The 13,045-nt window shown below is 32.6% G+C and overlaps 1 protein-coding gene across 1 annotated transcript; it reads right to left on the minus strand.

The window, feature by feature from the left end:
• Positions 1–406: 406 nt before the first annotated feature.
• On the minus strand, positions 407–4,113 carry LOC143585526 (gibberellin 2-beta-dioxygenase 1-like). The gene is made up of 3 exons (XM_077067293.1): positions 3,535–4,113; positions 2,788–3,142; positions 407–694 (listed from the first exon to the last, which is right to left on the minus strand). Exons 1-3 carry the CDS (start codon positions 3,936–3,938, stop codon positions 440–442), a joined length of 1,014 nt encoding a protein of 337 aa, XP_076923408.1. The 5' UTR covers positions 3,939–4,113; the 3' UTR covers positions 407–439.
• Between the last annotated feature and the right edge of the window lie 8,932 nt (positions 4,114–13,045).

Consider the following 13,045-nt stretch of genomic DNA (forward strand, 5'->3'; position numbering starts at 1 on the left):
AGGTTCTCTGAGCATGGTGGGTCCTGCTGGAGCAGTTGGTCGTTGCGCAGACGTCCCTGTTCAAGGTGAGTCTTGCGGGTCCAACTGGGCTCTGCTGGGACCTACCTCTTCAACTTGGATATCTCATTTTAACAATGATGAAATATAACATGTCTCGCAAACGAACCCATCAGAACAAAACTACACAACATACGTATTGAACTTTTATATATATTTTTTAATTGAGCTACTAATTTTTATTTTTTTGTTAAGTTAAAACTATAAACTTTTTTTTAATCAATGTAAGATCCTTTTAACAGAAAAAGGAAACCTCAAATGGACAATCAATATCAATAGTAGCATCATAAACTTTATTTATTTTCTTTAAATAATAACTCTTATAATAATATTAATAATAATAATAAATACACTGTAATATTTCAATTTAAGAAACAAGTATCTAAATTTTAGAAGAGACCTTTTCAAAGATACCCAACCTATTATGGGACAATGAAGAATTAAAAGCAGAATTTTTGTACTCAAACCAAGTAAACTCTTTATACAAGCTGTCTTCTTCCCTTTCAAGTAGTGATGCCAATGGAGCTATCTTCTCATTCAATGGTGGTCCTCCAAAGTATATCATTGACATCCTGCTTTTCTTACTGTTAGCCACCACCCTATGTTTTATGCTCTTGAATATTCTATTTGTCATCACCTATTATCACAAATTTCATGGACAGGATTGATATCGAATCAACATGAATGTTTTATCGTGTTATAAACGCTAATTATACGTTTAAATATTCTAACTTAATTAATGATGTTGTTAAGATAATTAAAATATATGTTTGTTCAACATGTGGGTCAAGTGGACTACCCTTTTTTAGATTATCTTTGAAAAGACAATTTCATTTTCAGTTGGTATGAAATTATTGAAAATTAATGCCATATGTAGAGGAATCTAAGTAACTCTAATGTTATGTTAGGTTTAATACTTTAATATGAAAAAAAAAACTTTTAAATACATGATGGAAATATAGTCAGGGGCGGATCTACAGTGATATCGGGTGGTTCCTCGGAACCACTCGAGTTTTGAAATAATAGTGTAATTATATATAGAAAATAATAAAGGAACCACCCTATAAATTAGAAAGGAACCACCATATAACCATTTGATATGTATGTTTGACTGGTAACACGCTGGTTTTGTAACCCGGAGGTCGCGGGATCAAATCTCATTTTTTTTCTTTCTTTTACTAACTTACCTAACATCAGTTAGGGTTTTAAACAAACACAAACACATAACCAGCACAAACAACACAGCGCCTCTCCACCCCTTACCTGATTTCAGCCCCTGACTCGGTCACTCCCGCACTCCGGCAGCCTCACTCAGTCACTCCCGCACTCCGGCACCGTCACTCCCCATCGCCGTCGGCCATCCCCGTCCTCTGTCAGCCGTCTCCTTACAGTCCTTACTGGAATCCTCTTAATCTCCCACTTTGAAGGTAATTTTACATTTATAATTCATTGTTAAATGTTAATTGTTCTTGACTTCTTGTTAAATGTTAATTGTTCTTAATTGTTAAGTGTTAACTACTTAATTGTTTAAGTTATTTGTTAAATTTAGTTTTAGTTTGTTAGATTATTGGTTTTAATTTGTTACCTTCTTAGTTTTAAATTTGTTAGTTTGTAATTGTTGATTTGTAGGTATGTTGAATGTGAAGATATATTATCAAAGTGAACCATAGAATCTTGGATCATAAGCATTTTATTTTTAATTCGTAAAGACTACTGTATAGATATTATTTGTTTTTTAATTTTTAATGACGGTGTCTCTTTTATTAATTTATCGTATATTTATTATGTAATGAACTTTTCCCGAACCATTGAACCGACCGGAACCTCAAACTGACCCGGAATTTTTTATACCCGACACGGTGAAATTGAAACATCTAAAAGTAGTGCACCGCCCGAAAAAAATTTCTGGATCCGCCACTGAATATAGTTTGTTTAATCATATAATTCATACCCAATAAAACTAGTTATATATCACAATTACATGTTTAATATTGTAAATGTTTCTTATACAAATAAATTTTAAGATCTACATGTCACATCCCTTCTATGTATTATTATATATAAATGAATGACTAATAATTGTTCAATGATTTATTCTATTATTTTGTCTAAAAATGTAGGTGGATAGTGAGTTGTAGAACTTGGGAAAAAGATTGATTAGGACTTGGAAAGCATATATGCTAAATTGATGGGGAATTTACATATAGGAGTCATTTGAACTACTTGTACATGTTCTCTCAAAGTACAACCCTCTTATAATCATTTTTGTAAACTTTTTGAAAATAATATATTCAAATTAGTTAGTCTATTCAACATTTTTGCTTTCACTTTTTAGTATAAAAAGTAATTTGCACACCACAAATGTATTTTAACATGATACAAAATTATAAAGCGGTTACGAGTCGCAATAGAGAGGTTAATTAGGTTAATGTAAAGAAAACTTTTTAGACCGATAGGCCTAGTTTTTAGTTAATTATCATAAAGGGATATTCAATAAAAAAATCAATTTTAATGAAAGAATTATAAGAAACATGTAACTAGACATGCATATTATTAATGTATAAGACGGTTATAGGTAAATTAAAAATAGTGTCAAAAAATAGAGTTACTAATATTCAAAAGCTAGTTAATCTTTGGATATTAATGACTATAAATATAAATTATTAGACCAGAAGGCAGAAATCTAACATTTAAAAGTCTTGGATTTAAATCATAAAAAGTAATGCGTACCTGTAACGAGTCACCAACATTGATGAAGAACGACTCGGAATCAGGAGGTGCAGACATCCAACTGCCATCGCTTAACGAAATCTCGAGCCCCGAGGTGTTATCCGATCTTAAAACCGAAATAATTTGTGGGTCTGTGTGCTCTCCGAACCCAATCAAATTTCCACCATCAATTTCACTTTCTTGAACCTCAGGGCATGGTGGATAATAATTCACCCTGAAAACAGAGTCACTCTGTTCATCCATTAATAATTTACTAAACACATTCCTCTGTTCCAATTTCAACTCATCAGCCATCATTTCAAGAATCTTACAAGCCATATTCTTCACTGCTGTCACATAATCATCCACTGCACAGCTGCAAAATCATAATTTTCAAATTTAGCAAAAATGCAAACAGAGCATTTATATTAAAAAAAATAATGGTTTCTCGTGTCCAACTGGTCATGAATAATAATATTATAAGTTTATAACCCAACATCTTTTAATTTTGTTTTTAAACGACTTATTTTTGTTATTCAAAAAGACGCAGCTTGTTGCCTGAATGTAAACACTGCTCTTTAATGAATAAATAGTAATATTATGACACCAGAAATATTAATATTATTTTAAAATTACCTAGTTTTGTTATTCAAAAAGAGCTACAGTTTTCATTCTGTTTCAGTGTTTAGTGTTTAAATTAAACACTGCTCTTTAATGAATGAAAACTGCGGTAATCTAAAAACAAGAAAATTAAATTAAAATCCATACTGGAAATTTTCTTGGTGTTGATCAGAATTAGAGAAGAATATGTTGCGTTGCGAGTCGGGTTTGACGTCGAGGAGAAGATATTCTACCCAACCGACATCGCCATTGCGACCGATGTTTTTATTGCCATAACCGAAGGGGTCGGGTGGACCGGCTTCTTCTTTGACTGATTGAGGTGAAGAGAAGAATTTGGTGGCTTCAGTTTCAAGTTTATTGATGAAGTTTAAAGGGATTCCATGATTAATGACTTTGAAGAATCCAACTTCTTGACATGCTTTGACCAGAAGGTGTTTGGAATCAGGTTTTGATAAGTCAATGGTTGGAATTTGAGGAAAAGTCAAAGGGTTGACTGGTTTGCTTGGTTTGAGAAAGAACTGTTGGATTGTGGATTGAGACAGAGCCACCATTGTTGATTGTTGTTGTGAGTTGGAAGAACAAGTAAGGGTGAAAGTTTGAGGGAGAAGAAGGCAAATGAACACATTACTTTGGGCAGTTGCTTGGCAATTTGTAGGAAAGAAAGGTGGGGAAGTTGTTATTATTATTATTATTATTATTATTATTATTATTATTTTATTTTGAATGCTGACTTTCTTGTGTGTTAGGTTAACACATACATCAATTTGGAGAAACCCGTTGTCACATTCTAACTAAACTATGTTATCTTAACCAGTCTTATGTTGGCTTTAGAGTTTAGCTTAGGTGTTTCCCAGGAAACCATACCACCGGCTAGAGTGAGCAATTTAAACTTCATAACAGTTTAACGAACCATAATTGAACCGATTTTTAACCGATCATCGACAGAACCGGTTGGTCAATTTAATGAAATTTTAAAAACCGTCAAATACGGGTCGGTTTTGGTTAAAGATAGTTCAAAAACCACCATAATCGAACTGTTTAACCAACAATATGTTTGGGATCGACATCCACCAAGCATGTTATTGGATTATATTATATTGATGTTTTTGGTTCAACGTTTGTTATCAAATTAAGTTGAATTTCATTGTTAGATTATATAATGTCATATCTTTTTTTGAATATTTTGTATTAATATTAACGAGTATATACTTTGTTAGATTATGCATGTTTTTTGTAATAATTGGTATCAAACTTTTAAGCCAAATTACAATTTTTTTTGTTACGGTTGACCGACCCATTGTTATGGGTTTGGCTCAAAACCGCCCAAACCAACTCTACCACCGGCTGTCACTTGACAGTCGTTGTGCACCACAATACCAAAACTCGCTGGTGTAACACACGGTATGACTAAAACTCGGATAGGCTCATAATTCGAACTGACAACCTCACAAGGCCTAATGCAAATGATTATTATTATTACTGTTTATTTAGTTACTTTTATATAAAAGGTGTAATGTATTGCTCTATATACTGAAAAGACGTTTGTTATATGTTTATGAAAATATTGGATCTCCCTATGACCAATCAAATAGCTTACATCATAAACACACAAGGATGGGGACTATATTTATTTTAACAGGTTCGGTTGATCGGTTCAAAGTTGCATTAATTCTTGTTATAAACCAAACTAAAATTCTCATTGCAAATAGTAAGTAGCATATTGTCTTTGGTATAAAAGAAAAACTCGTTGGGATAACCCAAAATTCAAAATATTTGGGTTGGATAATGAGACGAGAATGCAAGTTTGAAACCGTGTATGAGATTAGACATTAAGCCTTCGTCGCTATGGATATGAGATCTCAACATGTTTAGCTAAAGATATCAGTAATTGTCCCTAATATATTGTATAATTTAAAATATAATATATATAGCATGTAAGAATTGTTAAAAAAATTGTAATTAGTTAAATTATAGAATTATTAGAAGTGTCAATGAGTACTTTATATTTCACATGTATTTAATGTGAGTTTAAGATAGAATTTCAGATAACTGACATCCTATTGGTAAATTTTAACCATAAAAAAAATCATAAATGCATATACTTGTGAACCAAATAAGTATTGAGTAAAGATGTTGTCTTCTAAACGGGTATTGCATTGAGATTACTATTCGTCCCTTACCCGACTCAAATCTATAAAATGATTTGAAGTACCTTGTCTGGACGGAAAGAGTTAGGTCAAAAATAAAACTTTTTGTTCGAAGTTATAGACTTGGACTAAAGATACATACGTAAACATCAAGCCAAAACCTAAAATGTACATGTGGATATGTTTACATTGATGTGGTATGTGTAAAAGGAGTGAGCCTTAAATATAAAAATTTCCACATTTGAATGTTTCATTTCCTCAAATATAAAATTTTCTATATTAATAGGATAAGCACAAACTTTTCATTCCTTTATAAACAAGTATATTGTTTAAGTAAATATATATATATATATATATATATATATATATTAATTTTAGAGTATGTTATCTGGTTTGGTTAGTTAAAATGTCACATTAGTGACTTAGGCAGTAGACTTTAAGTAACTAATTCATGAATTATGTGTAATGAAGGGTAGTAAGTTGAGTTGATGCTACTAGTTGAGCCAATAAGAGCCCTCTTAAATTATAATGATGGTGATGTTAGGTTATCGTGAGCGCCACAAGAATGGCAAGAAGGGTGGGGGATGGTGCCCTCTTCTTTGAGTAGTGTAATGGTTTGGCTGTTAAAGAGGAATATGTGGCAGGGAATTAGGGATTGGCGCCCAACCACCTCTCCTCAACATTTGGTCTTAAAGAAATAGTTTTACGTAAGGGTTTTAGGACTAGATATTGGTATATAACGCCCTGCTTGCAGTGCACGTATATAATGTTTATATGTGTGAACTCTTGGGTGTACTAAAGTGAAATTGCAATAATTTTGACGTCGATTTACTAATCTCATGAAAATAACGTTAAAAGTGGCGGAAGGTTAATCAGGCATCATGTGGTGGCGTTGAGAGCCGAAAGACAATGGTACATGCACCAATCAGTCGATGTCTCGATGGTTGAGTGTTATGTGCCTTATGTCCAAAGCTTGATGCAAAATTACTATTGAGTCGGGGTCTCGCCGGAAGCAGCCTCTTTATTCCTACGGGGTAGAGGTACAGCTGTCTACATCTTACCCTCCTCAGACCCTACCATAGCTTTGCTATTTGTGGGATTTACTGAGTACAATGATGATGATGATATTGGTCTATAATGAGATGAATAAACTTACGGACCATATTTCATGATCAAATCGATCATAAAAATTCCATGTTACATGGGTAAATTAGCTAATGAGGATCAACTTCCCATACCTAGTCATAAGTTTTCCTTAGCACATGACCTGGCATTTCAAAAGTGCATAATATATTGCATCCTTGAATCATTAACATGCATTTCAAAAGTGCATAATATATTGCATCCTTGAATCATAATATATAAGTGCATAATAAATTAGCTAATTAACCACATTTACGAAAAATAATATGTTTTAGGTGCGGACTCCTTGAATCATTAACATACACATCAATGTAGCTTCGCCATTTCAATAGTCGATTTCTTTGATTTTAAGTCTTCAAAAGACTTATTTGTTGTATCTGATAAAGTTTCAATCGGATTAAGGATCTTTCTTGCTTCTTAATCACCTTTCCGAATCAGATTAGTTGTCTTGCCTTCATTCCTTGTTGCAATTAGAGTTTTGTCGACTCTATTAATGGAATCACCCTAATACATATATAATACGTTAATAGACAATTAGAATAGAGAAACCAGAGAGAGATTGATCGACATCAAACCGAGCTTCTCGTTATCTTGTCAACGTATTAATAAAAAAACTATTTCGTTTAGTTATCATTACAAGAGTTAGCCAGTTTATCATGTTAAACAAGACGAATTGAATACAAATGAAGAACCCTTACATAAAGCATAGATAATTATCGAATTACTTATATTATGGTCACATGTTTACTTCGTAACTTTTTACATATATTTTGATCACATGCTTATCTTGTTAGTTCATTTAAATACATTAACTTTAAGTCTTATCGTTATAATATGACTACTTTATTTTCTACTTTTACGACTAATCAATACATATCTGTCTTTATCTTAAATTAGAATAAATTAATTGTAACAACATAAATTTTAAAATAGCCCAGACAACAGCTCAAAGAATTCGTAACACGTGCTTTTAACTCACAACCTAAACCTTGTAACTACAAACATGGAATCTTTTAAAAGTACAAGTTTATGAATGTTCATGGTGTATATTGAACTCTAAGAAACATATGACCATTAAAACTACATTTTTTTTATCTCTAAGATTGTGAAATGTGGATGAACGGATTAAGTAAATGAGGTTTATTTGCGGAGTTAACAAACATAAAAGTTAAAACCAATTTTAAATAGAAAGCGAATAAATATTTATATGTTATGTTGGTTTATATAGTGAGAAAGAGAAAGAGAAACGGCTAAATAATTACATCACTACCAAATTGCATCAACATAAGATTATATATAGTAAATTCATGTAGTTTTCTATTTAAAAATAGTTATGTATTTTATGATATTCTATTAATATAATAATTACAAATAAGTATACATATTATATGCTAGAAGAATTTCCAAGATAGCCACTGTCTATTATTTTTTAGCTGTCAAATATCGGTCATTTCTAATTTCAATCAACTAGAAGGTGCCACATTAGCTCTATCGGCGAGACGACTAAGCTTAGTCGTCGCTTTGACTCTGAAAATCATGAAGAGTACTACGAGGCTCAAGTCCCACATCTAGATAACCAAAGAACTATACGTGTCAAAAACAGACATCGTTTTTTTTGCTACGTAATAGTGTGTAGCTTGCTTTATTATTATTATTATTATTATTATTATTATTATTATTATTATTATTATTATTATTATTTACCTTTAATTTGTGTCTGTTTCGACAAAACGTTATAATGATTCCCAATCTACAAAACTCAAGTCTTTGGTAATATTATTATTAATGTTTTAACAAAAGAATGTCACATACACATTCTTGTTATTATTTTATTTTTTTTATTAATTGTTATTGGGATTTTGAGAGTACCATCAAATACTTTAACCTTGAAAATGGTATGTACGCGATTTATAAAAATACTCAGAGTTAATTCAAACCTACAAAACGTGACGATTGAATAAGCAACTGGTATACTAATTGGTTTAAGTTAAAGTGTGAAAATTTAACTTTAAACAACTAATTTACACGAATTTTCTTTTAGTTTAATGAGGTGAACAGAACTTCAAAGGCATCAACCAAATGCAAGCTTTTGACGTGCTTCAGCCGCCAAGCAAACAGAAATTAATAATGTTGTTCTATATGTGTGGATTAAGAATGGTTAGGACATTCGAAGAATGATTAGGACATCCGGTACTACAATTATAACTCATTTATTTATACATGGTATTATCTTTATTTTGTACCAATTCCATCAAAATCTACCACTAATTACGTTGCCCACAATCCAATCCTTATCTTCATTAGTATTAATTATTTCTATTAAAAATCTACACCCCTAAATCGAAAATTCCACATTAAAACTAACTTCTTAAATATGTGTTATCTTTATATGTATTAACTCCATTAGGCTATGTGTAATGGGCGTTGGTTTGGGCGAGAACAACCCCCCCCCCGGTGATATGTGGGCGATTTGGGGCGGGGGCGAGGTGATATTGTCGCCGGCGAGCTTTGGAAATAATAATATAATAATAATAATGTTGCCGTTGGAGTTAACGGTTAATTAAAAAAAATTAAAAAATTAATATAAATATCAAACCAATTAAACCATTTTCACCATATCATACACAAACTCAAACATAAAAATACCAATCATTTTCCTCATTTTCATACTTCTTCAAACTCAATGAGTTCCCCGGATTTCACGAATTCTGCCGAGATTTGGGATCAATTAATCAACGAAAGTCGAAGAATTCATCAGATTCATCGACAAGTGACGGAAGAGCATTTAGAGGTCACGAACGCGGTTCGGACCGTCGCCAATAACATAGCGTCCGGCTCTGCTCCGTCTACGGCACCACGTAGACGGTCATATATCATTCGGGATCGTAAGCAAGCGAACGCTCGTTTAATGAAAGACTACTTTAACGACACACCTACATATAACGACGATATGTTTCGACATCGTTTTCGGATGTCCAAGCGTTTATTTTTGCGCATCGTTGGAGATATGGAGCGGGGGCATGAGTATTTTCAACAGAAACCCGACGCAAGAGGATATTTAGGATTCTCCGCTATCCAAAAGTGTACTTCGGCTCTACGCATCCTCGCATACGGCAACACGACCGATATCAATGACAAGTATTTAAAGATGGCTGAGAAAACAATGAGAGATGCGTTGGAGAATTTTTGCATCGGTAAAATTTAAATTGTTTGTATTAACTATTGTTTTTAATATAAATAGTTTTTAATAGTTTATTTGTATAGGAATAATACAATTATACTCTCATCGTTATCTGAGGATTCCTACTTCAAACGACCTGACTCGCATATACGATGTACACGAAAGCAAACATTATTTTTCAGGCATGATCGGGAGTATAGATTGCATGCATTGGGAGTGGGCCAACTGTCCAACCGCATGGCGAGGTCAATACACTCGTGGTGACCATGGGGTGTCAACGGTTAGTCTTCAAGCCATTTGTTCACACGACCTCTGGATTTGTTCAGTCTACTTCGGCTCAGTCGGGTCCAACAATGACATAAACGTTCTCAACGCGTCACCCGTGCTAGAGTATTACATCAGCCGCAGCATACCGGTCTTACCGTTTTATGCCAACGATACGTTCTATCGTCACGGATACTATTTGGGAGATGGGATATATCCAGAGTACTCGATCATCGTCAAGACGTTTCAAGACCCGATCGAAGAAAAAAGAGATTATTATAAGAAGAAGCAAGAGTCCGCGAGAAAGGATATCGAGAGGTGTTTCGGGGTTCTAAAAAAACGTTGGCATTATGTGAAAAACCCTTGTCGTGTGTGGACGTTGGCAAAAATGAGCGATGCCATGTATACGTGTATCATATTGCATAATATGATTTTAGAAGACGGGGAAAAAACAATATGTCAACACTATATACCAGGAAGCGTTCCAGAACAGTTCCCTGAACCAACCCAAGACCAACGAACGTATAACATTCACCAGCTCACATCAAGTGATATATATACATAACCAACTGAAGGCGGATTTGGTTCAACACGTGTGGGATAATCGTCCCGTTGAGGACGAAGAGGAGGACGGAGAGGATGACGAAGACGAGGACAAGGACGAAGACGAATAGATTAGTTTTTTTATTTGTATTTTTATATGTATTTTGTTGTGGTGTGCTTTTTTTTATTATAATTTATTTTTATTATTGGCGTGTTTCTTTTAGTTTTATGTATTTTTTTGTATTTATTTTTTAATATTAATACATTTTTATTTAATTATTTATATAAATTGATTTTTATTTAATTAGTTTATTTATAAAAAAAAATAATAAAAAAAGATACTGTGGACCCAACTTGTAGCCCCAACATCATTACAACTCAAAAACAAATTCTCACTCCTTGTTGGTTGGGCGTCACGTGTCACAATTTGCCCCTATTTGTAGCCCCTCCACTACGCATGGCTTTATGACGTTTGGCTTAATAGTATTCAAGTAACGTTTTATACTATAGAGAGATCAAACATCGATGACACGACTCCCTCGTCCATCTCAACTCTTTGTATTTAATTCTTATAGGTACACACATTCGCGTGCAACACAAGCAAATACACACAAACAATACAATATAATAATGTTAATCATATAAAATGTAAGAACAATCATGGACCACTGGTATCATTATGGTGACATAATTGTAATAACGGAACATAATTTTTCATTTTTTTTCCACAATTTCCTTCACCTCTTTTTTAAAAAACGTTGATGACTTTCTTATAAGACACTATTTAAAAAAAAAACTAAGCCATAAAATTGCGTATTTTTATTTTCTTTAATTCAAATACCTTATTGTTATAGTTAAAAAAACAACTAAAAACCTAGATGTGTTATTCATCTACATGCATATTTATTTTTCTTAATGTGTAATTGTTTTATTTTGTGTGTAATGTAGGTTCCACGTATGCAACAAGTGACGGATTTACTTGAAGTTCACAGAAGAGAGGGGGGGGGGGGGGGAGGGGTCACAAGTTCACAAAACTCTAATACTTCCAACCCCAATCCAAAGCAACGGTTGACTTACGTTTTTAAAAGTCCGATCATGGCAACATCAAAATCGCCTACGGTCGTCTACCTCTTCTTTTTCACTATATGAACACCATATTGGTAATTAATGTATGGGTCAATTGTTTAATTTAATTTGATTGAGGAATTTGAAAGTTTGAGTTAAGCATCATATCCCACTCTTTCCAAAATCAAGTTCTTGGTATGAATAATTTGAACTTATAAAGAGTTGTATGTATGTCTTAATATTAAGAGTATGCATTTTTTGCCATAACTTAATGTAATTTTTTTTACCCGACCCGGTCTAACACTACCTGTTTTAACCCAACTTGCTCTAACATGACCTATTTTTTGCCTCTGCTGGTCAATCATCTTGGATTCGCCACTATTTACAATTATGCCATCATGTGGACTTTCTATAATAAGGAGACTTTGCACGATAAGAGATTAATGCACATTATCCTCACCTTGTGTGTGTGTGTGAGATATGACATATTGCATATTTAACATGATATATATATGTAACATTACAAAAGATTGAAATCGTTGCTTTTGATCGAAGTTCTAAGAAATTTTCATAACATATTAACAAATCCTCAAAAGTTTAGTAGCTTATTCAAAAAGTTTGGATGCTATGGTAAATAGAGAGATGGAAGATTTTTAATAAACTTGTTCTCATTATAACCTTTCTTTTCCTTATGTATATGATGCAAATAATCATCATATACTCTCCAACATTACAGTTTTAATTAATTTGCAATATTGATAAGTATGACTGACGGTTCATTAAAGCTTTTGTTGACAAACTAATGGTTTAAACTTTAATAATCCTTAACTGTTTTGATAATTACCATATTAATCTAATGTAACTTGAAGTATTACAAGTATAATTAAAGCTTTCGTTGACAAACTAATGGTTTAAACTTTAATAATCCTTATTTTTGATGCTATATGTCACATACAAGTTCCTAAACACTTGATTAATCATCATTAGTTACTAAACAAATATAATCGATAAAGCGTTTAATGAAGAATCCACATCAAAGATCGAATATGATGGAATTACAAGTCCAACCCATTGAATATAATCTTATAAAATGTGAAAGGTAGTTATATAAACTTTGGAAAGGTTTATAAACTTATTTAAACAAAGTTGTTTAAATGATATATTATTTGAAATTCAAATAATATTTGAAAGGATAATACCACTTTAGTATTGTCTTTCATTCAACTTACTTTGGAGACTTAACTTTGTCAAAAATAGTTAAGTCAAATACAAGAAGACAACATGTAGAGGTATTGGTTGGATAAACTAAAAGATG

The sequence above is a fragment of the Bidens hawaiensis genome, unplaced genomic scaffold, assembly GCF_021521415.1.
Source record: "Bidens hawaiensis isolate Kalapana, Puna unplaced genomic scaffold, B.hawaiensis_p1.1 tig00001575_1, whole genome shotgun sequence".
NCBI classification, from domain to species: domain Eukaryota; kingdom Viridiplantae; phylum Streptophyta; class Magnoliopsida; order Asterales; family Asteraceae; genus Bidens; species Bidens hawaiensis.